Source organism: Pleurodeles waltl, chromosome 7 (genome assembly GCF_031143425.1).
Source record: "Pleurodeles waltl isolate 20211129_DDA chromosome 7, aPleWal1.hap1.20221129, whole genome shotgun sequence".
Classification (NCBI taxonomy): domain Eukaryota; kingdom Metazoa; phylum Chordata; class Amphibia; order Caudata; family Salamandridae; genus Pleurodeles; species Pleurodeles waltl.
In genome coordinates this window covers 1,288,918,214-1,288,945,028 of record NC_090446.1, presented here as the reverse complement: position 1 = coordinate 1,288,945,028, position 26,815 = coordinate 1,288,918,214, and the positions used below count along the sequence as shown (strand labels likewise).

The window sequence follows — 26,815 nt, the reverse complement described above, 5'->3', positions numbered from 1 at the left end:
CATACACTCATTTACCAACACTTAGATACACACATTCGCTCACATGCATACATACACTCATTCACTCACACGCATACTGTTGGACCTGGCCCTTTTACAGGGTCATTCGCCAGACTTTTTGCTTTTGCCTCCTTATTTTTCTGACCTTTGTTGGCTGACGTTTTGACTCTGAGCACTTTTTTACTGCTAACCAGTGCTAAAATGCATGTGCTCTCTCTTACAAATTTGGTATGATTGGATTATACCTGATTGGCATATTTAATTTACCTATAAGTCCCTTGTAAATTGGTATCCCTATACCCAGGGCCTGTAAATTAAATGCTACTAGTGGGCCTGCAGCGCTGCTTGCGCCACCCACTGAAGTAGCCTGTCAAACCTATTTAAGGCCTGCTAGCGCAGAGCCTGTGTGCGCAGTTTCCTGCCACAGGGACCTGGCATCTAAATTTCCTTGCCAGGCCCAGAACTCCCCTTTTACTACATGCAAGTCACCCCTAAGGTACGCCCTAGCTAGCCCTCTGGGCAGAGTGCCATGTATGTAGCAGGCAGGACATGTGCCATGTTGCGTGGCCTGTCCTGGTAGTGACAAACAGCCTAACTGGTGTCTCACTGCTGTGAGTGCTGCCCTCTCATAGGATTGCATTGGAGATGCCCTGCCTTATGTGTAAGGGGTATTGTCTGATTTGTGAGGGGTAGCATAGGCATTTTTAGTATGGTTGTGACAGTGGTAAGAAATGCTGCTTACTGGTGTAGTTGTATTTTTTATTACTATTACAGAAATGCCACTTCTAGAATGTGCGCATTTATCTGTGCTTATGACTTTGGTGTTTTGCAGCTTGTCTCCAATCAACGTCTGGGCAGACTGACAGTTGGGGCTTTGTGCATACTTCTCAGACAGCCTGAACACAGGGAGGGTGGAGGTGACATAGAGGTGCATCTACATATTGTAAAGCCTTCCTGGGCTGAGAGAAGGGAGTGGCGGGGCACACCTGCATTTGTAAAGACCTGAGACCCTGGCCTCACACAATAGGGTCATTAACCCCCCACTGATGTTTGGAGCCTGTGCTGAAAGGAGGGGGGGGGCACTCCCAGAACCAGTTGTAACTGGCTGGAACCTCCTCTCCCTAACATTGAAAAACACTGTAAGAACCCACTATAAGTACAGGGGAATTTCCCCCACAATTTGAACATTCTTGGAACTTGAAACTGGACACAGAACGCTGATGAATGGACTCACCAGGAAACCACCTTGGACTGCTGCTGTTGTGCTGACCTGTGACCTGCTTGGTCACTAGGAGGAACTGCCACCATCTGCACCCCTTTTGCTGGCCTGTAGCTGGACCCACCAGCCATGTGCTTCTTCTTGTTTTGGTTGCTCCCAGGGGCAGGGTGTTGTGGCCCCTCACCCTTGCCAACCCTTCTACCACTTTGCCCACAGCGCTTTCCAAAGGGCGCTCTTTTGTTGTCAAGGAAAAATCACTGCCGCAGCCCAGGCTGCAGATTTGACCTGAGCGCTGTGAAAAGCGCTGTATTGGGAACCTTAAAAATTGCTGCAAAAGATCACCAGCCGCCTCCTCTCTTCCTGGAAGCGTCCCGGCGGCCGGGAACAGCTCCCAAACACTCGCACACCGCTTCAGGTGCACACAAGTGCTTCTTTGGGCCCCGGGAGGGGTCCGAGCTCACCAGACAACTTGCAGGACGCGGCGAAGGTGCGGGGAGCACCCCTTCTCCAGTCTCTGCCCAAGGAGCAGAACGCTCCTGCATTTTGGCAGCTTTTCCTTCACGCCGGCCTCGGGAAAGGAGACCTCGCCGGAAGTCCCTTCCCGGTTTTAGCCGCAACTTGTTGCTGGGCCACGCCCGGCCCCCACCCCACGAACAGGGTGTGAGGAGGCCGAGGCAGGCCCACCACCACAAGGTAGTCCCCCGTGGTGCACCCAGGAGTGCCGGGGGCCCCCGTGTTCATCTCTAGGCACTGGAAGTGCCTTTTCCACCAGCCAACAGGTACTCTCTAGAGACTCTAGGCTCTAGGAGCCTAATATAGATGCACATATGTTTGCTATTTCCTACCTGTTTACTGGTGATACATATATGTGCTAATGTTCCTTTTCTAGGCATGTCTAGCTGATAGATATGTATATGACTTGTGGTATATTCTCTAATGTTCCTTTCATGGGTATTTAGGAATTGTTCATGACAAGTGCATATACCTTTACTATAATTCCTGACTACTGCTTATGTTGCAGAATTCTGAGTACTTAGGTGTTCTAATGTGACAACTGCATATTCGTGCAGAGTATTAGTAACTTGTATAACCCTCTGACAGCTGCTAAGGTAGCAGGGTATTACTTACCTGTAATGTCGGTCTAATTATGTTTTGTGCAATACAGATTATTTTTACATAGCTCAGTGTTGTGTTTACTTTGTGGTGTGTATTTTGCGTCACGTGTGTTGTGTGTTGTGCAAACGCTTTACACATTGCCTCCAGGTTAAGTCTGACTGCTCGTGCCAAGCTACCAAGGGGGTGAGCAGGGGTTATCTTGGACGTGTAACTCCCAAGCTCTGACTAGAGTGGGTAGGTTCTGCCTGGCTTAGGTGCATACACTAGCCAACCAGAAACCCCATTTCTAACACATAAATACACTTATTCACTCACACGCATGCATACACTCATTCAGTTACGCGCATACATAAACTCATTCACTCGCACCAGCAGACATGCATTCACACAAACATTCCAAAACTCACACTTCAACAATCGCACACACAATCAAACACCCATAGACACACGCATGCACACAACAATTCATAAATGCATTCAAACACCCATACACACTCATTCATACATGCATACACACACATACACACTTTCTTTCACACATGCAGACAACACCCACTTACACACGCAACACCCATACCCTCCTCCTCTGTTTGATGATCGACTTACCTTGTCTGACAGGAAGGTCGTCCGCCAAGGAACGGGAACAGGCGCTTCCACTACTGGCAGCGCCCAGCCATTAAGACACGCTGTTAGACCTGACAGCCTTAGGGTAGTCACCCCTAACTTTTTGCCTGCCTGCCTCCACTTTGTGGACACTGTTTTTTCTGGTTTTTAGACTCTGCGCACTTTACCACTGCTAACCAGTGCTAAAGTGCATATGCTCTTTCCCTTAAAACATGGTAACCTTGAATCATACCTGATTGGACTATTAATTTACTTATAAGTCCCTAGTAAGGTGCACTTAAGTGCATAGGGCTGGTAAATTAAATGCTACTAGTGGGCCAGCAGCACTGGTTGTGCCACCCACTTAAGTAGCCCCTTTTCATTGTCTCAGGCCTGCCATTGCAAGGCCTGTGTGTGCAGTTTCACTGCCACCTCGACTTGGCATTTAAAAGTACTTGCCAAGCCTAGAACTCCCCTTTTTCTACATATAAGTCACCCTTAATGTGTGCCCTAGGTAATCCCTAGAGCAGGGTGCTGTGTAGGTAAAAGGCAGGACATGTACCTGTGTAATTATATGTCCTGGTAGTGTAAAACTCCTAAATTCGTTTTTACACTACTGTGAGGCCTGCTCCCTTCATAGGCTAACATTGGGGCTGCCCTCATACACTGTTGAAGTGGCAGCTGCTGATCTGAAAGGAGCAGGAAGGTCATATTTAGTATGGCCAGAATGGTAATACAAAATCCTGCTGACTGGTGAAGTTGGATTTAATATTACTATTCTAGAAATGCCACTTTTAGAAAGTGAGCATTTCTTTGCACTTAATCCACGTCTGGCTGGGCTTGGTTGACAGCTCCTTGTGCATTCACTCATACACACCCCAAACACAGGGTACTCAGCCTCACTTGCATACATCTGCATTTTTGAATGGGTTTTCCTGGGCTGGGAGGGTGGAGGGCCTGCTCTCACACAAAGGACTGCCACACCCCCTACTGGGACCCTGGCAGACAGGATTGAACTGAAAGGGGACCTGGTGCACTTCTTAGCCACTCTTTGAAGTCCCCCACTTCAAAGGCACATTTGGGTATAAAACAGGGCCTAAGCCCTACCTCATCAGACACTTGCTGGAGAAGAAACCTGAACCAGAAACTACATCCTGCCAAGAAGAACTGCCTGGTTGCTCAAAGGACTCACCTGTCTGCTTTCTACAAAGGACTGCTGCCTTGCTGTTGGCCTGCTGCCTTGCTGAACTCTTGTCTGGCTGTGAAAGTGCTCTCCAAGGGCTTGGATAGAGCTTGCCTCCTGTTCCCTGAAGTCTCAGGACCAAAAAGACTTCTCTCTTTCACTTGGACGCTCCGTGCGCCGAAAATTTCGACGCACAGCTTCTTCCACGCCGAGAAAAACGCCGCACACAGACGCTGATCGACGCGACTCTCTTGGGACGACCGAAAATCCGACGCACGGCTTCGCAAGGACAACGCCGCCCGACCTCTAGAGGAGAAATCGACTCGATGCCTGCCGTGAGATCGTAATTTCGACGCGCAGCCCCGCAGAACGACGCGCAGCCGGAAAGCAAGCAGGAAAATCCACGCACAGACCCGGGACATCTGGTAATCCCCGCGATCCACGAAAAGAGACTGTCCGCGCGCCGGAAAACGACGCACGACTTCCCCGTGTGGAAAATAAGGACGCATATCCGTGTGTGCTGGGGAGAAATCGACACACACACCCTTTTTCCACGCATCTCTCCTTTTGTGGCCCTCTGAGGAGATTTTTCCACTCCAAACCAGGTACTTGTGCTTGAAAGAGACTTTGTTTATATTCTAAAGACTTAAGACACTGTATATCACTTTTCAGTGATATCCCTACAATTTCCCATTGCAAACTTTATTCTTTTTGACCTACAATTATCCAGATAAATATTATATATTTTTCTAAACACTGTGTGGTGTATTTTTGTGGTGCTATATGGTGGTATTGTATGATTTATTGCACAAATACTTTACACATTGCCTTCTAAGTTAAGCCTGACTGCTCGTGCCAAGCTACCAGAGGGTGGGCACAGGATAATCTTGGATTGTGTGTGACTTACCCTGACTAGAGTGAGGGCTTTTGCTTGGACAGGGGGTAACCTGATTGCCAACCAAAAACCCCATTTCTAACACACGCCAAGCCGTATTACTGCCCGTAATACGTGGGCATAGTCCTTTTGGCGTGGCAGTGACGGCGATGGAAGCGCCTCTGTGCCGCGACAGCCATAACAACTGCTAGAGGATTTCTGCCCAAATTGTCATGGAAATCCTTCAGTAGGCGTAATATGGCAGTCGGAAAAACGCCAGAATTGATGGTTTTCTGGTGCTTGCAGCTTCGGCAGTCTTTGTAAAAGACCGCCGAAGTCATAATGAGGGCCATAGTCTTGTAAAGCAACCACCCATTTGCAAATACGGCCCAATATTGCACCCACAATTTTCTTACAAAATACATATTCTAAAGGTTTATTATCTGTCCTCACTATGAAATCCATCCTCCAGAGAAATTTCCTCAGTTTTCTTGTGGCCCAGTAAATACAACAAGCTTCTTGCTCAACTGCAGAATACCTGCTCTCAGACCCCACTAAACTTCTAGAAACAAACTTAATTGGTTCTTTCTACCCCATCCTTTTTTTGCCGGAGTACGGCATCTAACCCTTTAGAACTAGCATCTGTTATCAAAACTGAATGATCTCTGACATCAAAGTTTTGTAAAGAAGAGGCGTTATTTAAAGCAAACCTCACATCTCGCAATTCCATTTCACATTGTGAGGACCACTTAAACTTCACACCCTTCTTTAACAAATACCTCAAGTCATGGGTATGACTGGCAAAAGATGGAATAAATTTGTTGTAATATTCAGCTGTTCCGAGGAACATTACCAATTCCTTCTTGTTTCCGGGTGCACATAGATTCCCAATGGTACAAACCAACACCTTTTTAGGCTTCATTCGATCCTTAGTCAGTCTATGACCCAAATACTCTATTTCAGTTTGATTAAATTTGCACTTGTTCTCCTTTAAGGTGAGACCCGTCACTTTTGTGTCAATGGGAGAAAGGGGTAAACCAGGAAGTATCCAAGGAATTGCCAGAAGGGGGCAGATGGTCTATCGCACGTCTGGTAGGGGTTTTGGTGGCCTCTTGTTATTTGCATAATTTGAAGTATATTTGCAAAGGGAGTATCTGCAGCATTAGATGTGACTGTTTTATTGAGACACTCAAACTACCAGAGAAATAGTGTTACAGAAAACAGCATCGTCTGGAAACTCCTTCAGTTAGGTCCAGAGACACCTATCACACTCCTGACTCTCAAGCTTGTTTGTACCCTGTTAAGGAAGATTTACTACTAAGGTCTGCGTTATTTGAATTGCTCCCTGTTGCAATTATTTGCCTGCAGCATCTTCAGTAAGTGTTTCTGTGGAACATTAAAGCTCTGGTTTTGGCATATAAAATGTCAGAGCAAGAGGCTAGAAAGGCAGGGGAGTCTTTTTTGGGAAACATTTTCTCCAGGTGAAGATCAATTGTTCATCTAAATTTTCATTTAATGAAGATATTGCTTTGGTGGCATAAACACCTCTATATCCAGCAAAAATTGGGTACCATTGGCAGCTCAGCCATCTTCCTGGGTGGCTGACACGTCATGTTTCATCAAGGTGCCCTTTCTACCGTGATATGTGAATAATTATGAAGGAGGTGGATGCCCCCGTTTCTTCACAATGTGCTCATACTTATGGTAGGGTTGGTCTTTGTTCTTTTCCACTCTGTACATGTAAGAAGATAAACTAGTCAACTTTTATTCAACTTTTGTAGTGTGCTTGGAGTGAAGAAGTAGTACACCAGGATTAGTTAAGGGGAATATCGCATCACAAATTGTTGTTTTAGCGCCTTTGTAAATTTCCCAGTTTTTTAAATGAATTTTTAATTGGATTTGTATTTGTTTTATGGGATTACCACTGTTTTGTCTCTTTATTCTTTATACGCAATATCTAAATGAAATTCAGATGTGAATTGCGATGGCTATGTCACCAATAAACTTGATTTGGAATGTCAATTAGCTTTTGAAGGGTATAGTTTACCTCCAGCCGCATCACTGACCGAGTATCCATTGCTTCAATTGGGAAGCTCATATGATTTTTCCTAATGATTCAAACCAGAGGTTACACCCACATATGAAACTGGGATGTTCAGTTCTTGTTACACCTCACCCTAGTGGTACCACCTTCAACAACTTTACACCCTGAGGTGTGGGAAGTTGACTTCTGCCAAATGACTGTTTTTTAAATTAGATTTGTCAAGTAGGCAACTTTTCATTTTTGAAAAATTGTGCAAAATGGTATTTATGGTAGAAAAATCTACCCATTGCATGAAGATTGCACTATGAAAATTGTGTGTGAGACATAATTTGTGCAAATATTTTCGAGGCAACTTCACCCACAGATGAAGATATGTGAATTTGGCAAACTTAGCATCTACTTGACAACAAATGGTGAAGAAGTAAATTAATAAAAAATAAATAGTAAGATACTACTAAGACTGAAGAAGAGTAGACTTATCAATACATTTAACAGGTAAGATAACCAGGTACAACAATTACCTAGAAACAGATCTGAAAGAACTAGTTAAGGTAAATAAGACATTCACTACATAGAGAACTCAGGTCATCCTGGCTCGAACCTCTCTCCCATACCTCTTCTACCTACAATATGCTTCTCAGGCAGCTGGAAAATGTGGGTGCCTCTGCAAAATGTGATCACCTGCAGACAGCAAAGTGCAGATCCCGTTTCCATCATTCTTATAACTGAAGACACAGCACAAAAGCATGTGTGATTATTAAGTTGTCTAGACACATTCTAAATCAAGTAGAACATGCATTCTTAAATATGTGCCCTAGGTTATTCTCTTACAGATGTGTAAATCTACTTACAACATGGATCACTGCACACCTCAGTTCTCAATCCTGAGAGCTTCACATTTAAGAATGTAGTCTTTACAAGATTTTATGGTATTGAAAAAAATGGTACAAGTACTACTGTCTCTAAGTTCTAATGGAGAGTTCACATTAAAATCTTTAAAAATGGGGGAGTTGACATCATTCTTGACAATGAGGAATCCAAAAAAGTAGATTTTACATCTTCTTAATAACCATTCACCCTACATAGATGATGCAAGACCTCACCAGTAATCTTATTAATGTCATAGTAAGTACAGTTTTATAACTGAATGAAATGAAATGAAGTTTATTATGCATAGTTCTGAAAAATCATAGAATACATTAAATCATTATGAAAGAAATTGCTACTGTGCCTTACCATAAAAAAAGCCCATATCTTAGAAATGTTAATCTTTTTTACAATAAAAACAATGATTTAAGTCATTTGTTATAAGAGGGGACCCCGGAGAAGACAACCTCTGTTTTAAGAAAGAGGGATCTCACAGAATTCCAATTTTCATCCGTAATCTTTAACAATTTTTTAAAATTACAGTTTAGTGGAATGGTCTGCTTCCTTAAGGCAAGATATCACAGCTTCTCTGCATGAGCGAATGCCTCACTCGTTAAAAAAAAAAAACCTTATCAGCCTCCTCCCCGCAGACAGAAGCCTGGGGCAGATGCAATTTTACACAGTCTACAGCAGACACTTTTAGGAGCCTATAGCCAGGGTACTGCTTGAGCAAGTTTTAGGCATCTGGGCCACCACACTTCTAAGTACCATTGGGGTTTAAGAGTTTTATATTCATTTAGGATTGTTCAAGTGTGTGATCTGGCTGAGTTGGCCCCTTGGTCTATTAATACCGATGTTTCCATCATTAATCGCTTTTTCAAAGGGGACTAAAGGCAGAGGATTTTTCCATAGAGATCGAGCAGCCAGATCATCAATTGCCAGATCTAAATACATCTGAGATGGCGCGTTAGTGCTAATTTGAACCTCTTCCCAAGACTTTCGCATAATTGTTTGTTGGTCAATGATTTTATTCTTTTAAAGGCTTAAGTATAGTCTCCTTTCCTTGCAACTACTTGATTTAATAGACTACACTCTAATTTTATTTAGGTCGATAAAACACCCGGAGGGAGATGGAAGAGTGATCTAAATATTTTTATAATGATAGCGTTTGTTGTCACTGAGTCTCTACCTTGCAGCTCCTCACTGCGGTGAACGATACTCAAAGGGCATTTTGCTGATATTACCTTTAGTAAAGCTAAGTCATTTGGGCCATCTAGCGACCTCTGCAAGGTGCGAAATGCAAGGAGTAGATTATTTCCCTTCCTCTGCAGGTCCAGCCTATGTTGGCGGAAGGATTCCTTGTCGTCCAATAGTACTCCAAGGTATTGGTATGTCCTGACTGACTCCAATTGTTGACCTTGTAGATACAATTTGAGAGTTTTATGTATCTTGCTTCTCAATTCCATGGTCTTTATCTTCTTCTTGTTTATCGCCATCCCATCTTCTATGTACAGAAGGATGGAAATGTGCATATTGCCTAAAGTTGGGGGAGGTTTATTGTGTCCAGGGCCGGGGACAAGTCGGCTAATAAAAGATTAATTAAACAAGTAAGGTGCGAGGACACATCCTTGCCTTAGGCCTTGGGAGGTTTCAATTCTCCTTGAAGCCATCTCCAATTCACACTCTTACCCAGGTGTCTGTATTTAACAGCTGTATTGCTTTTAAGAGGTAGGCAGGAATACCCCAACTCGAAGTTTTTTCTAAAGGAAGTTACGCTGCACACAGTCAAAAACTGACTTGAAATCCACAAAGCAGAGGAACATTGGTTGTTTATGCAGTTTTTGTCTGTCCATAATTACTGAGAGTGATAAAATGTTGGTTGTTGTACCAGCCGCATGTCCAAAATCTGTCTGATTTGGAGGGATAATATGCTTCTCTTCCAACTAGCACAGTAAATCTGTAGAAGAAACCCTGCAAAGAGCTTTGACTGGGTGTTTAGCAGCGCAATTAGGCGTTAGCTTTCCGGTAGACGACGGTCGCCGCCTTTAAAGATTGGTTAGATTATGGAACCTTTCACAAGTCTAGAACAATTTTGAGTTGAAGGGAAATGTTGACGATCACTGCATGGCTGGCCGGCCAAAATGTGGGATCAGACTTGTGCAAAGCTTGAGGAATTCCATTTGGGTGAGGTGCCCCATCTTGTCTGCTCTTTTGAATGTATGTACATACTTGTTCATCAGAGTAGCCAAATGCAACATTGTCTGAAGTTGTAAAACGTATTATTGAGGCTTCACAAACTAGCTCTTGGCTGTGAGGGGCCCTAGCCACTGGCAGTGAATTAAAATGATTTGTCAAGAAGGCCACCCAACTCGATTCTGTTAAGTTTGAATTTGAGACTACAGATGGAGACCTGTTCAGATTATTGACCATTTTCCTGAAATTTCTTGAGTTTTTCTTTTTACTAAGATACAATGCTTTTGCCCAGAAACTTTGTCTTGTTGCTATTTTCTCCTCCCACACTACCCTTCAGTATATTTTGTTTCTAAATTTTAGGTTGCTTTGAAAGTCAAGGTTCCCCGGTTGTCTCGTGGCCTACCTTTGAATTCTGTTGCAGTTTCTCCTTAAAATGTGGCTTGAGACAGATATTTCAATCTTTTCTAAATCTTGCAGTTTCTCTATGAGCTGATAAGGTTTTAGGTGTTTTTTGTTTACAAGTGTTCAATAATTTCTATGTAAAAAGTGACCATTTTATTACTAGGTTGAGGAAATACTGATAAAGCAGTCCCTGACAAGGCTGGAGGGAGTGGCCCCAGTTGACCCAATTGTCTTCTGACTAGCATAGCTTCCTGTAGTTTGTTGTGACAAGATCCCCCGGTAAGGATTTCCCCCTGGTGGAGCAGGCATTGAGTACTAAGCTCTATGGGTTGTTTCCATTGTTTTTTTTAAATCTGGAATGATGCGAATTGATAAAGTAGTAGTGGGCTTACTACTGTTTAATCGACTGTGGAGTGCAAGCTAGCAGAATAGTAGGTCCATGCTGTTGGAGAGTCCTGTGGGTACCTCCGGTTCAGTAGTCTTAGGCCAAGAGATTCAAAGTCTTTTACTAGTGTCACTGCCTTTACATTCTCAGGTCTGTGGCTTGATGGTCCTGCAGTCTGTATAGGGACTGACTAGAGGAGGCCCTGTTGTACTGTTTGATCCTCTTGCATGACAGGGGACAGCAGGTTCATACCAAAGTCGCCTGTGACTAGAATTCCCAGAAATTGTAGATCTTGTATGTAGGAAGCTGTCTCTGTATATACTATATCAAAATGAGATATAGTTTGCTCAGAGTCCAGGGGTTCCCCAGAGGCTTAACAGAGGCTAAAGTAGATAATACTAATGCTCTTTTTTGTGGTAGTGTGGTTGAGTAGTTAGGCTTATCATAGGGTAGTGTAAAGCATTTGTTGCACACAGGCAACAAATGAAGCACATAATCAATGACTAACTCCAGACTCAGGCCCTCATTACGAGTCTGGTGGTCATGATATCACCAGACTCGCCGTGTCGGGCTCACTACCGGGGAGCCGGCGGTGAAGCTGTATTACGTGTTGTGGGGTTTGGCTGAAGCCAAACCTACATAACTCTGCCTGGCCCACCAGTGCGGTCGCACTGCCACGGCCGGCAGTGAACACCTCCAATCCAGCGGCAGGCCTCAGGGTGCCTTCCAGATTACGAGGTTGCACACCACCAGGCATTCCGTGACGGTCAACCCCGCCACAAAAAGCCTGGCAGGTCACACGCCCAGCGATAGGAATCCCCATTCCTGTTGCCAGCACAAGCATCCCAACACGTTCACACACATTCACACATACACCCACACACGTCCACGCACATACAGACAGGCAACCCACTCATCCATGCACCCGCTACATACACCCAGATTCACTCGTACACACTCACACAAACACGCACACTGGAACACGCATACACGCATTTACACACACTCAGGCACACCCATTCAAACAGAGACACCACCCCCCTCATTCACACGCACACAAATATTCACATACATTCACATACCCGCACGCACACAAAAGCACCCCCATTCACAGACATACACGCACACACCACACATCCCCCACCCTCCCTTTGCGGATGATCCACTTACCTTTTCCGGTGAGCTGGTCATCCAGGAAGGGATGGGTCCTGGCGGTGTTGTACTGCCATCACCACTACGCCTGCAAGACTCTGGCGAGCCGTATTACGGCTCATAATATGGGGGTGGAGTCTTGGTAGTGTGGCAGTGTTTTTTGGTGCGCCCGCCTCTGCACCTCCATTAACCAGGCCGACGGAGTGGGACTTCTGCCCAGGAATGGGCAGAAGTCCATTCACAACTCCTAATAATGCGATCAGCAGACCACCAGCACTGGTGGTCTCCTGGCTTCAGCGGCTTCGGCGGTCTTCAGAAAAGACCGCCAAAGTTGTAATGAAGGCCCAGTTGTTTTTATATAACAAAAATATATTTTGTTACTTTATTTCTACCAACACAAAATTCAGTTTGAAGGTAAGCACAAGTAAGTAGGAAGCATATGTATCAATACCACTTAGTTTAAATTTTGCAAGTAAAACTGTGTTCAATAAAATAGGCCTATGGATTGGAGACTGGGTGCACTCGGAATCAGGCCTGCTTGCAGGTAAGTACCCGTGTCATTAGAGAGCAGACCTGAGGGGTTTAGGAGAGCACCGGAAGGGCCAGAGGTCAGCACCAAACCCACACCCTCAGTAGCACAAGGGAGCCCAGGTGCAGGGTGCAAACCAAGCATAGGATTCCCAATGCTTTTCAATGGGAGGGAACCGGGGGTCACAAGTGGGCTGCACAAAGAGGAGGGCCACCTGCCGCACATTACTGCACCTGATGTCGGGTTCACAGAGGCCAGGGGGCTGCGGGTGGAGGGTACCTTTTGTCATCGGGTATCTTCGTCTGGATTCTTCGCAAGCAGGGGTTCCTATGGATTTAGTCTGCAGGCATCATTGTGTGGTACAGGAGGGGTCAACCCAGGGTCAACACTAGGTCAGAACTGCCTTGGAACGAGCTCCAGACCATTGGGCCACCAGGACACAGGCTGTGGGCGTTGGGTGCAGAGTGGGCAGGACTCGTGGATCTGGGCAGTTCTGGAGTCCTTTGTGGAAGTTTCTTTCTGGACAGGTCTGCTGTCCACAGGAGATCTTGTTCCTCTGGTGTGCAGGCAGTCATCTTGTGACTTTTAAGAGGTCACTGGCCCTGCAGGATGCCTTGCCTTTTTGTAGCAGGGGCTACAGAAGATGGAGACAGGCCAGTAGGGCTTGGGACAAAGCAGTTGGTGTCTTCAGTCTTTTCTTCTGGGGGTCAGCTTAGCAGTCCTTATTCTTTCTTCTGGTTGTCTTCTTGAGGTCTCCAGGAATCTGCCAAGCTTGGTTCAGGGGAGCCCTTAAATCCTGGATTTAGGGGCATTACAGGGGTAAGACAGCAGTAACCAATGGCTACTGTCTCTGAGGGTAACTACACCCTTTCGGTGCCCACTACCTTTTGGGAGCGGGACACAGACCTAACCCTATCGGTCCCTGTCCTCAAAACCAAGATGGAGTATTCTGCAGGGAGTGGGTCACTTCAGCTCTTGGCACCTTAGAGGTGGGCCTAGCTGAAGTGTTGTTTTTCCTAACTTTTCCGCCGAACTTGCCACCAAAAGTGGGGCTTTGTCTGGGGGGGGGGCCGGCATCTCCACTAGCTGCAACAAGAGGCCCGAGCCTTTGAAGCTCACCACCAGGTGTTACACTTCCTGCAGGGGGGAGGTGTGAAATACCTCCACCAAGTACAGGCTTTGTTTCTGGCCACGAGGAGCACAAAGGCTCTAACTCCATGTGGTCAGAAACCTATTTGGAAGTGGCAGGCTGGCACAGATCTCTAAGATGCCCTCTGGGTGCATTTTTCAATAAATCCAACACTGGCATCAGTGTGGGTTTATTGTGCTGAAAAGTTTGATACCAAATTCCCAGACTTCAGGGGGCCATGAGGGAGCTGTGGAGTTCGTAATGACAAACTCCCAGCCCATGTATTTTATATGGCCACACTGCACTTACAATGTCTAAGAATGGACTTAGACACTGTAGGGGGATATTGCTCATGCAGCTATGCCTTTATCTGTGGTATAGTGCACCCTGCCTTAGTAAGGCCTTCTAGAGGGGTGACTTATCTATGCCACAGGCAGTGATTTGTGGGCATAGAACACTGAGAGGGGTGCCATGTCGACTTTTTCTCCCCACCAACACATAAAAGTTGCAATGGCAGTGTGCATGTGCTTGGTAAGAGGTCACCCGGGGTGGCATAATCCACGCTGCAGTCCTCGGGGACCTTCCCTGACCACAGTGCCCTTAATACCATAGGTACTTTTTACAAGGGACTCAACTATGTGCCAGGGGTGTACCAATTGTGGGAGCAATGGTACAGTTTTTGGGAAAGAACACTGGTGCTGAGGCCTGGTTATCAGGATCCCAGCACACTCTCAATCAAATCAGCATCAATATCAGGTAAAAAGTGGGGAGGGTAACCATGCCAAAAGGGGCACTTTCCTACATTGTAGGCTTGCTGGTATGATATTTACCAGCTCTGAGGGCATCAGTTTCCTGGCTCGAGAGTCTGGGTGGATGTAAAGGTTGGGTAGAAAAAGGGATTTATTTGCTTCATTGTGCCATTTAGAAAGTTTGACTATTAAAATGTTGTTGTCGCCTGACTCCAAAAGCTAACTTTCTGTCTTTAGTGCTGAAAGCAGCCAGTTCCCCCTTTGGGTGGCCAAATCGCTTTGGTTTAACTACTGAGCTGAAGTAGCACTACAAAACCGTCCATTGGGAATGGCCGAGTTGCCCATGTATCTTGTGGGAGAATGATTTGATATCCCCCTGCAAGATGTATGAAATTCTTACTGTGGGTTTTGGTTTATGCACAATTTATGTTCCATGAACACATTTTCTTGGTTACTGTTGGCTTCTTGAGATGACTGTGTTTTTCTGCATCAGGAGCGACTACTACCATATAGGGCTTCTGCTAGCCAGCCTAGGTTTAGTGAAACAGAACTATATTTACTGTTTGGAGAATGTGGTTTTTGCACCAGCAGGCTCAGGGAGATGGGGGAACCATTTTTCCGATCGGGTTACTTAGAAATGAGTATACTTGTTTGCTGTCTTTTTGGTTTACCGTAGAGAAAGACTTTTACAGGGGGACAAGCGGAGCTGGGGAGGCTACTAAGCAAGCTTGCTAATCTCCAGTTTTGGGCGCATTCTTTCTCCTGGAGAACTTTCCTGACCAACTGACTAGAGGCCCAAGTCACAAGGGTGGGTTTTTGCATTTTATACTCGTTGGGAGGCAAGAGTTTGACTGATTGGATATCACCAGTGGATGTATTTTCAAGTGATGGAATCACCTGTAAGAGCTTTAACCTCAGTTGAGAATATCATGTCTACCCCTGGACTGGTATTTTGGAGTAAAGATTAATTGACTTCCATCAGCTAAGGGTCCAAGCGGCTGATCAAGATTATCTGGCCCTGGACTGTGAGGACTCTTAGTAGATTGTTCTCAGGCTTGATAGAGGGCTGTTGAATTTGTCAGAGGGCTAGTGACTGCTTAGGAATTTGTCATCCTTGGGATTAGCAGCTTTAGAGCACGCTACTCACCCATAGGGTCTCAAGGAACTGTGGGGTAGGTCCTCAAGATTCAGTCTAAGAGCCAGGTCTTAAGGTCCTTCCTGAATTGAGGTAGCGATGGTGACTGCCTAAGGTGGAGAGGAAAGGTGTTCCAACATTTTGCCACAAGGTAGGTGAAAGGTCTTCCTCCAGCCGAGGACTTCCTTCTGCGGGGTACGGTGGCGAGCGACTGCTGGGAGGAGCAGAGAGGTCTGTCAGGGGAGTACAAGGTGATGCGTGGTTGAAGTAGCTGGATCTAAGGTTGTGGAGGGCTGTGTAAGCATGTACAAGGAGCTTGATCCTTTTCTCAACAGAGAGCCAGTGGAGATCTCTCAGATGTCCTGTGATATGTTCTCAGCGGGGGATGTTCATGATGAGTCTGGCGGAGGCGTTCTGGATTTGTTGTAGCTTGTACAGGTTCTTCTTAGTGGTTCCGGCATAGAGGGTGTTGCCGTAGTCAAGTCTGCTTGTGATCAGGGCGTATGTGCTTGGGATCCATCTGAAGATCTTCCAGAGGAGTCGGAGGGTATGGAAATAGGTGTAGGTGACTGAGTTGACTCATGGTGAGCGCCAAGTTGAGGATGGCGTTGAGGATGCATGTGTGGTTTGTAGAGGTGGGAGGGCTGCCAAGTGTTGAGGGCCACTAGGAGTCATCCCAGGCTGAGGAGGAGGAGGTTCTCAGGATGAGGATCTCAGTCTTGTTGGAGTTTAGCTTAAGGTAGCTCTCCTTCATCCAGGTGGCGACTGCTTCCATCCCGTCTTGGAAGTTCTACTTGCCCATTGTTGTGTTTTCGGTCATGGAGATGAACAGCTGGGTGTTATCGGCATAGGAGACGATATTCAATCCATAGTTTCTGATGATTGGGGTGAGTGGGGCCATGTAGATGTTAAACAGTGTTGGACTCAACGAGGATCCTTGGGGTACTCCACAGCTGATCTCTGTAGGTTCTGACAGGTAATTAGGCTGATCTGCCCCCGGGAGGGCAGAAACCCCTAGACACCAGGGATATATTTTTGTTTATGTTTACTTTTGTTTTTTTATATATGGGGAGCAACCCCTTGGGCAAGGGGGGGCGCCTCAGGGGGGCAATTATTTTCAATGCCTTTTCTGCAGATTGGCCTATTTTTGTTAGGCCAATCTGCCCCCGAGGGGAGCAGAAACCACTAGATACCAGGGATTTTTTTTTCTTTGTGCCAATTTCACGCAAGGGGAGTGACCCCTTAGGCAAGGGTTGCTCCACTGGGGGGCACATTTATTTTACGCCATTTCTGCTCCCCTTGGGGGCAGATTGGCCTATTTCTATTAGGGCAGATGGTGAAATTATCCCCGATCCACACCCCGACGGGGGCAGAAAGTCTACTAGATGCCAGGACATTTTAAAAAACAAACAAATAGTGGGGTTGTGGCTAGCAACCAGAATGGGCCTGGTTATGCCCTCACCCCAGCTGAAGGGGGTAACTGTCTTTCAGTTCTCCCCCGCACACTAAAACATCTTATCTCACGTCAAGCATGAGGACAATTGATTATTTTGGGTTTTGGTTTTACATTTGGGCCATGAGAGTTTGGCTAACTCTCAAAATCCCCCCTCTTGGAATGGTGAGGGTTGCCCTTTATGGACTCTGGGATGCTGCCATGTAGAAAAATCCACAAGACCTAGACACGTCTGAAAACTAAACATCTGGGTGATTCCAGGGTGATGTGCTTCACATGCACCCCTCACCATTTTCTTACCCACAATGCCCTGCAAACCTCCAACTTTGCAGGAAATCACACATTTTTGTGATGGAACCTTCCGGAATCTGCAGGAATCCACAAAAATTCCTACCACCCAGCATTGTCTCATCTATACCAATAAAAATTCTGCTGCACTTGTCGTCCTAAAAATGTTTTTTTCCAAACTGCCCTTTTGGACCCGCTTTGGCTCCCCCTTAATTTCGACATGTTTGTGGCTCTTCCCTGTCACAGGCACTTGGCCCACCTACACAAGTCAGGTATCATTTTTATTGGGAGACTGAGGGGAATGTTGGGTGTTAGGAAATTTGTCCTGGTGTGGTGATCCCACACAAAAATGATTTTTTAGTTAAATTTTAGATTTGCTGAGGATTCTGGGTACGAAAACTTTGGGGATCCACGCAAGTCACACCACCCTGGACACCCTCGGGTGTCTAGTTTTCAGAAATGTCTGGGTTTGGTAGGTTTCCCTAGATGGCTGCTAAGCCCAGGACCAAAAACGCAGGTGAACCCCCCGCAAAAACAAGTAGTTTTGTATTTGATAATTTTGATGTGTCCAGATAGTGTTTTGGGGCATTTCCTTTTGCGGGCAGTAGGCCTACCCACACAAGTAAGGTAACATTTTTATAGGGACACTTGGGAGAACGCTCGGTGGAAGAAAATTTGTGGCTCATCTCAGATTCCAGAACTTTCTGTCACTGAAATGTGAGGAAAAAGTGTTTTTTGTCCAGATTTTGAGGTTTGCAAAGGATTCTGGATAACAGAACCTGGTGAGAGCCCCAAAAGTCACCCCATCTTGGATTCCCCTAGGTGTCTAGTTTTCAAAAATGCACAAGTTTGGTAGGTTTCCCTAGGTGCCGGCTGAGCTAGAGGCCAAAATCCACAGCTAGGCACTTTGCAAAAAACACCATCAGATTTCACTGTAAAAATGTGATGCGTCCATGTTGCGTTTCCTGTCGCGAGCATTAGGCCTACCCACTCAACAGAGGTACCATTTTTATCGGGAGACTTGGGGGAACACAGAATAGCAAAACAAGTGTTATTGCCCCTTGTCTTTCTCTAAATTTTTTCCTTCCAAATGTAAGATAGTGTGTAAAAAAGACGTCTATTTTTTAAATGCCCTGTAATTCACATGCTAGTATGGGCACCCCGGAATTCAGAGATGTGAAAATAACCACTTCTTCTCAACACCTTATATTGTGCCCATTTTGAAAATACAAAGGTTTTCTTGATACCTATTTTTCACTGTTTATATTTCAGCAAAAGAGTTGCTGTATACCCAGTACAGAATGAAAACCCATTGCAAGGTGCAGCTCATTTATTGGCTCTGGGTACCTAGGGTTCTTGATGAACCTACAATCCCTATATATCTCCGCAACTAAAAGGGTCCAGCAGATGTAATGGTATATTGCTTTAAAAAATCTGACATAGCAGGAAAAAGTTACAGAGTAAAACGTGGAGAGAAATGGCTGTTTTTTTCACTTCAATTTCAATAATTTTTTATTTCAGCTGTTATTTTCTGTAGGAAACCGTTGTAGGATCTACACAAATTACCCCTTGCTGAATCCAGAATTTTATCTACTTTAAAAAAATGTTTAGGTTTCTGGGATCCAACATTGGTTTCACACCCATTTCTGTCCCCACCTGGAAGGAGGCTGAAAGCACAAAAAATAGTAAAAATGGGGTATGTCACAGTAAATGCCAAAATTGTGTTGAAAAATGTGGTTTTCTGATTCAATTCAGCTTGTTACTGAAAGCTAGGAAGATGGTGATTTTAGCACTGCATACCCCTAGAATCCCTAAGATGTTGGAAAAAAAGGACACAAATTTGGTGTGGATAGCTTATGTGGACAAAATGTTATGAGGGCATAACCGCGAACTGCCTCAAGTAGCCAAAAAAAGGCTCGACACAGGAAGGGAAAAGGCCTGGCAGCGAAGGGGTTAAAGTCATTGATGGTGACACTGCTGGCGGAAAACATGGAGTCAAGTGTGTGTCCGGTGATGTGCGTTTGTGAGGTGACCAACTGCTTGAGACCGATTGTGTCAAGGTTCTCGAGTAGTGAGGAGGTGTTATGGTCATTGTGGTCATCGATGCAGAAGTTGAGGTCTTCGGGGAGTATGTAGTTGGTGGAGATGAGTGTGTGGGCAGCTATAAAGTCGACAATTTAGTCTCTAAAGGCTGGGCGTCAGCCAGGTGGTCTGTAGATGAGGGTGCTGTGGATGGTCGTCTTTGCGGTGACATGGACTTGGAAGTGGAGGTGCTCCATGAGGGGGCAGAGTTCCTGTGTGTTGAGTAATAGGGGAGGGTGGTCTTGTGGGTGATGGCTAGTCCGCCGACTGGTCTTGAAGGTCAGACCTTGAGGAGCAGTTGGTGGTCAATGGGGATGGGGATGGTGATATCCGGTTTGGATGCTGTGTTTGTCCATGTCTCGGTAAGGAAGGCAGTGTCCGGGGAGGTGGAGTCTATCAGATCTCAAAGTTCCACAGCGTGCTTGAGAAGGGAGCGAATGTTGGGGGTTTGTGACGACTCTGCAACTGGGAGGGGTCTGGCATTTGGATTGCGAAGAAGGTGCGGTGGCAGTTGCGGCAGGTAGAAGGTCCGTCTGTGCCTCTGGGGGAGGCCAGGTGGCAGGCAGTCGAACATCCTGGGTTCAGTGCATGGAGGGTTTTGGCATCGTATTGGTGGATGGTGAGAGAGCCAGGATCCGTGGCGCTGTCTTGGTGCAAACAGGCGCAGATGGGCTTGCCGTGGTGCACCTCCTGTGCTCCAGTGGCGCAGCCGCGCTGCAATCTCCCTTAAGAAAGGGAGGGATGGAGAGAGGAAGTGGTCAGCTGGGAGGTGGGAAAGTGGCAAATCGCTTCGAGCAGAGGGGGCGGGCCACGGAGCAGCAGCTTTAGGGAGGGAAGTGCCGGAGTGGGAAGAATGCCAAAAAGTGCAAAAAATAGAGAGAATCAGAAAAAGTAATAAAACAGAAAAAGGAGGAAAGACAGAAAACCAGACAAACACAGATGGCCACTAGGCCACCAGGGATAAGGCGCAGGGCGGTACCTGCGGGTGGAGGGGGGCCTCGAACACAGAGATGGCAGGATCTTGCAGGCACAAAAGCGGCAGCAGCCTCAGCAGTGGCCACACAGGAGAGAGCAAAGGACACTGGCCAGAGAGGTCAGTGGAGTCACCCTTCACTGCGCAGCGGCCGCCCTTAAGAAGGGGAGGGAGGGGCAGGGATTGGTCAGCTGGGAGGCGGAAGAGCAGGAAAGTTCTTTGAAAGCACAACAGGGCCACGGGGCAGCAGCGGCAGGGAGGGAAGCACCTGATCAGGAAGAGCTCCAAAAAGTGCAAAAAAGAGAGAGAAGCAGAAAAAGGAGTAAAACAAAAAAAAAAGGAAAGACAGAAAACCAGACAGACACAGATGGCTATTAAGCCACCAGGGATGAGGTGCAGGGGGGTGCCTGCGCTTGGAGGTGGGCCTCAAACAAAGAGCTGGCGGGCTCTGTCAGGCACAACAGCAGCAGCAGCAGCAGTGGCCACGCAGGAGGATGCGACAGACACTGGCCAGAAAGGTCAGTAGAGTCACCACAGTTGGTAGGGTTGCCTCGCTCCACACAGCCTTTTTACAATGATGACCCCTTTGGTCAGGTAGTCAGCATTTGGCGGCTAGGCTTCACTTGCTACCATAGCACAGTGGTGGCCCCCGAAGCCTTGCCCTGGCTGCAAGTTCCGTGTCCGCCCACATATAACTCTGTTGGCCCTTGTCTGCTTACTCTTGTCCCTGCCATGAGGTATCCCAAGGACACTAAGGCCCTCATTACAACTTATGTGGTCTTCACAGAAGACCGCCAATGCCATGGGCGCCAGAAAACCGCCAGTTCTGGCGGTCTTTCGCCCACCATATCACGGGAACAGACGGATTTCTGCCACACTTTAGGTGGAAATCCAGCAGTAGTCATGCTGGCGGGCATAGGCGCTTGGGGGGTTCCACCACTGGCCCCACCCCGACAGTAGGACTCCACCAGCCGTATTATGGGCAATAATATGGCCTGGCGGTGTCCTGCTAGTGGGGTGCTGGCAGCGGTGGAAGTGCCCCATCCCATTCCCTGCCGAATTACCTTCTCCCCGGACCAGGTAAGGTGATCGTCCGAGAGGGGACGGTGGGGGGTGTTTTGTGTGCATGTATTAGTTTGTTCTGTCTGCATGTGTGCATGGATGTCTGAGTGTAGAAGTGAGTGCGTGTCTGCATGTAAGTGTGTGTGTGTATTTGAGTGTTGTGGTGAATGGGTGTTTGTATGCATGTAAGTATGTGTGCTTGAATGGGTGTGAGTATGCATGCTTGAATGCGTGTATGAATGTTGAAGTGAATGCATGTATGAATGTTGAAGTAAATATGTGTATGGATGCGTGTGAGTGAATGAGTGTATGTAAGTGTAGGTGAATGGGTGTATGCATGGTGCGTGTGGGTGTCTGTGCATGTATGCGGGGAGGGGGGGCGCAGTGTCTGGAGGGGGATGCTGTGTCTGAAGGGGGTGCTGTTTCTGTAGGGGGCGCTGTGTCTGGTGGGATGGTGGTGTCGGGCTGGAGGGGAGAGGGAGGTCTAGTGCTTGCTCTGGAAGTGTGGGGGAGTCATCTACCGGTGACAGGAAAGGAATTCCCTGCCACCGGCAGCCTTTCTGCCATGGTTTTCATGGCGGTGCTACCACAGCAGAAACCATTGCAGAAAGCCAACTCCTAATACCGCTGGAGGTCTTCTGTGAACTGCTGGGTCGGCGATGACTATCTCCGGCCCAGCAGTTCCGACCGCTATGGATGTATGTGTGGAAATGTGGCGGGTTGGCAGCAGCCACACACTCATAATGTGGTGGTCTGCACCGTCAGCCTATTGGCGGTGGGACAGCCACATTTACCCTGGCAGTCAAAAGACCGCCAGGATCAAAATGAAGGCCTAAGAGAGCGGTTCTTCTTCTTTAGGCTATTGTGCTGTCTGACTGACTGTTTCAGCCTTAGCTCCCCGCCGAGTCCTAAACCTGTGGTTGTGATGTCCTCTCCTATGGTGTGGGTGGGTCAATTTCGCAGTGTTGCTTGCGTTGGGGGTGCTGTCCTCCATCCCGTTTTACACCTCTCGGTGTTCCTTGACTCTGGAACTAATTGCCTCTTTCAAAGAAATCTGTGCACTTTATTTTTGCAGCCTTGGGCCTCCTGTGGCCAGCTGGTCATGCCCTAGGGAGGAATTTGTCACAGACGCCAACCTGGCCTGCTGCACTGACTGGCCCATGAACCATCTCTCAAAGAATCTTATGCTATCCCAGGCAGACTGGGCAAAAGCTAATGGGCTTTCACGATTACCCACCTGGAGCCCCCAAAATCCGTTAACAAAAAAACGAAGGTGCTGATTTACAAGCCCCTTGCGCCGCAGGGGCGTCACTTTTTCTATGGGAAAAAGTTACGCACCGGCGATGCAAGGAGCTTGTAAATAAGCCCCTAAGAGTATTGTGTTAATGCTGTGCATTCACCCTGTTTCTTACCTGGTGCCTACAGCCATTACAGTGTCCTTCTTGGCACTGCTGACTATCCGTTTCTGTTGGCAATACCTGCATAAGGTTAAAACTGGCCAAGGTGGCACGTCATTTATACACAAAATATATAAACACAAGTTTCAGCAAAGAGGTGACAGAGCATGGCGACGTTTAGCACGAATCAGGCTTAGGTTATGATTGTTCAGTGTACAACATCCTCACCGACGCCTCAGGCTTGCCCTTCCATGGTGAGGGTTTGGTGTCAACAGAGGCACATTTGTGAAGGCGTTCAGAGATATGTATGCTGTTTTATACATTTTCTAAGCCCACAGGACAGGATTTGTTTTCCGGTTTCTTGAGAGTTCTATATTAGCATTTTCTCTCTCCTCTTTCTTAAATTCCTATGAAGTTGCTTCTGGATGTTCCCTTTACTGTATTTTGCATCAAATCCTTTCAAAAGTCGGTAAACTTAAATTAAATTAAATCATGGAGATGTTAACATGCTCCTGTCTGATCTCTCATTGATTTTATTTCTTTACAGATTTTGGCTGCCGACTGAGCCTAACAATGAATATGGAGCCGAGGGGTGCGTAGAATTAGCTCCTTTCTACACCTTGAATGGATGGAACGACGAAAACTGCAACTCAGGAAGATGGAGCCTCTGCAAACGACCAGCTGATGCATTTAGAATGTTTTCTTTTAATTAAGCTACTTTTACAGTGCGGAACCACACTCTCGCAGCAGATCTGTATTATGACAAGCGGGCAATCGAATCTCTATGGTTTCCAAGGGTCATTCATTTATTAAATTTTCTTAGCATTCTAGGACTAGTAGTCCAAGCTTTATAATGGGATCAAAAGAACTATAAGTCCTAGGGCTCTGGGCTATTCCCTACTGCTGTAGGAGACCGAGTATGATTGTTATACATAAAGCAGAATTTTTTTAAGTTTATTGTCTGATTAACAAAAATCATTAGAAATAGCACACGATAAAATCTACTTTTGTAAGTAAAATCATTATCGTGCCACCCAAAGTGAGGTCTAAATAAATTCTAAAATCCTTAAATGAATAAGAGAAAACTATTATATATAGGTTCCTACCAGATCAATCCAAAACAGGGTATCAGAGCAAATACACAAATACGGGCGAAATGAATTTTTTACCAGAATCTAAAAAAGGGGTAAACGCTATTTCCACCACCAACCAATAACAGTACCTACAAAATGTGACTAGCTTAGACAAATGTAATTGTAACCATTCTTTCCGCTCCCATCCTGTTAATGTGGATAAATGTTTTATGGGTTTATCAATTACAATATGCAAAGTACAGTATCAAAGTGCATGGTGCTTATAATAACAGTGGAAACATTCTTTCGGCCACACCAAAAATTTCACAAACCGGGAAGTCAATTTTAGCTGCCAACCTAAAACGGTGATTAAATGTAGTGTCAAGAATGCGGTTGACAAAAACAAATATAACTGTAACCACCCATTAAAGTGCTTTAAATGCTTATGAGTATGTCCTTTACAAAGTTCAAGGTGCACTATCAAAATGCAAGGTGCTTCTTAATCCAATGCAAACCTTTTTCCCGCCACATCCAAGAACTTCAAAAACTGGCAAATCAATAGAATTGATGTGCCATCAGATAAAACATCAGGACTTTTTTGAAAAACGGTTTTAGAAAAATACGACTAACACCAAACAGGTTATGACAAACACATATTATGTGCACTAACATTTTTTGGGTGTACCCACACAGTCTACAACAACTAAATACCTATTGTTTTATACATTTTGGAGTGGTGTGTTTGGTTGGATACCTGTTAGAACGTAATTTCAAGAATGCGCCCCTCATGCAAGATGGAAAATAAGTAGTCAGATAAAGCTGAATTTCTAATTTTTCACAATAGTCGATCACCGGCCAAGCATGTTTCTTTGCTGCGATTGCATCCCTGTCCACTTGGTACGAAAATACCTTTGTTTTTCGATTTCAAAACTGTTTAAAACAAATTCTGTTCATATCTGGAAACCCCAAATGGAGTTCAGAACTCTGATAGCACCTTGTCAAATAGATTCTCCAGAAAGCAGCATACATAGACTTATTGATTTTTTCCCAGCAGGTATAAGCTAGGGAACCTGGGTCAGACAACGATAAGGAGTGCATAGCTATGAGAAAAGACGCTTGTCTCACTAAAACTTTATTTTGAAGACCAAATTCCAGACAAATTTCTGCTTGGCTACTGCCCTTTGGAATCCTAAAAACAGACTGACATGCTTTGATTAGCTTTGATTGAAGGAGAATGAACATATAGAGTCCAGCAAAGATCTTTTACCTGGTCATCACACTGAAGTGTACGAAAAAGTGTTGGACAAATGCTTATTTGATGTCAGACACCGGTAAGAGCCACATCCCAGTCTATCTTTATTTTCAATACCATGCCACCTCAGTTTGAACTCAGACATGTATAAATTAGTCTTGACCCTGCTCCAATGGGAACAGTGCAGCCCGAACTGCAGGGTTAGGCCCTCCCTGAACTGGAAAACAAACAGCCCAAAACCTTTTTCTCTGTGATTGGAGCTCTTAGTTGGGTGCAGCTTGGTTCCACTGGTACAGTAAATACAGGACCAAGGTTGCACTTAAGGTGTTACATTGAAGTGTACATAAAGTGATGGATGAAATCCTTTAATGTCAGTCACTGGCAAATACTGGAGGTCGCATCCCAGCCCATCGTTACTTTGCATACCATGCCACCTTACTTTGAACAAAGTCCTAAGCAATTCAGTCTCTCAACCCTACTCTTTTGGGAACAGTCCAACCCGAACTGCCAGGCCAGGCGAACCCTGAACCAAAATGCAAACAACTCAGGACCGGTTTCAACCTGGTATGGAGCTTGTCTGTCAGTTGCAACTTGGTTCCAGTGGCATAGTGAGCAAGGAACCCATGTCTGGTCATATCATAGGCAAGATGACAACAGTCAGTCAGTCAGTTTAAGGCTATAAGGTTTCATTATTAAGGTGAAAACTGTCCTGACTTAATCATGAGGGGACGTATTCCCTTGCAGTCTGTTTTTGGCATATTTAGTGTTTGCACAGGATGTTACGATCGGGTTCCCCTGTACTTGTTGCAGTATGCTCAGTAGTCATGTGCCTATTTCCTTATAGTCTACCCTAGTAAAGAAAGTCCCTTTAAATTAACTGTGGGATGAGTGACGTCAACAAGTATGGAACTGTTTGCTCCTTTCTTAACTCACTCCCTCGTGTTATCTAGTGGGGTTGGTGGAAATAGCAATTGTAAAAAGATATTGCGAACTGAAACTATTCTGAAGAAATGGGAAATTTGGTATCTAAGATACACTGATATGAGTACTATTTCTCATTTTCATTTAGCTAAATTATTAATGAAATATTTGCATAAATAAAAGAAGTGTGTGCACCCAAGCTTTCCACCTTCCATGTTTTTGTGAATGCTTTCCAGCTGTTGCATACTTCTCCATCTCTTAGGTACAGAGCATCCCACTTCTGAAAATATGCTTTGTGTCAATACTGCACCACTATTCTTCAGTTAAGGAGTTAATATGTAACATCCAATACACTATTATTATACATCAAACATAACTTAATTAACTACATCTACAAGGCCGTGACCTGACAAGATGAACAACAAGATGCAATTTGTGAGCTCCTTTTGTACTGCTCGTAATCCTGCATAATCCTGTATTCTGCAGATGCCTAAGGGTGATCTGACATCTTCAATAAATCTTGGCGATTACCTGGCGACTTCGGTGGTGCCCACTTTACCTGGCAACAGCAGTGGACACAGATACATTGTTTTTGAGACGATAAGTGCAAAGGTTTTTGAGAAGATAAGTGCTAAAATGGCAGATGTGAAAGAGTGCTATGTAAGTGCTGGGGAGGCCGATAGCTGCCTGACGGATCAACATGAGGCGAAGACCAGTAGCTGTGAGCAGCATTG

The 26,815-nt window shown here is 45.7% G+C and overlaps 1 protein-coding gene across 1 annotated transcript in view; it reads left to right on the top strand.

Moving 5' to 3' along the window:
- LOC138246184 (CD209 antigen-like protein C) overlaps positions 1 to 26,275 on the top strand; it is a 202,237-nt gene extending 175,962 nt beyond the window's left edge. Inside the window, exon 6 of the mRNA XM_069200511.1 lies at positions 23,383 to 26,275. Within this exon, the coding sequence (XP_069056612.1) occupies positions 23,383 to 23,548 (166 nt within the window). The 3' untranslated portion in view covers positions 23,549 to 26,275. The remainder of the gene's footprint in view (positions 1 to 23,382) is intronic.
- The last annotated feature ends 540 nt before the right edge of the window (positions 26,276 to 26,815 follow it).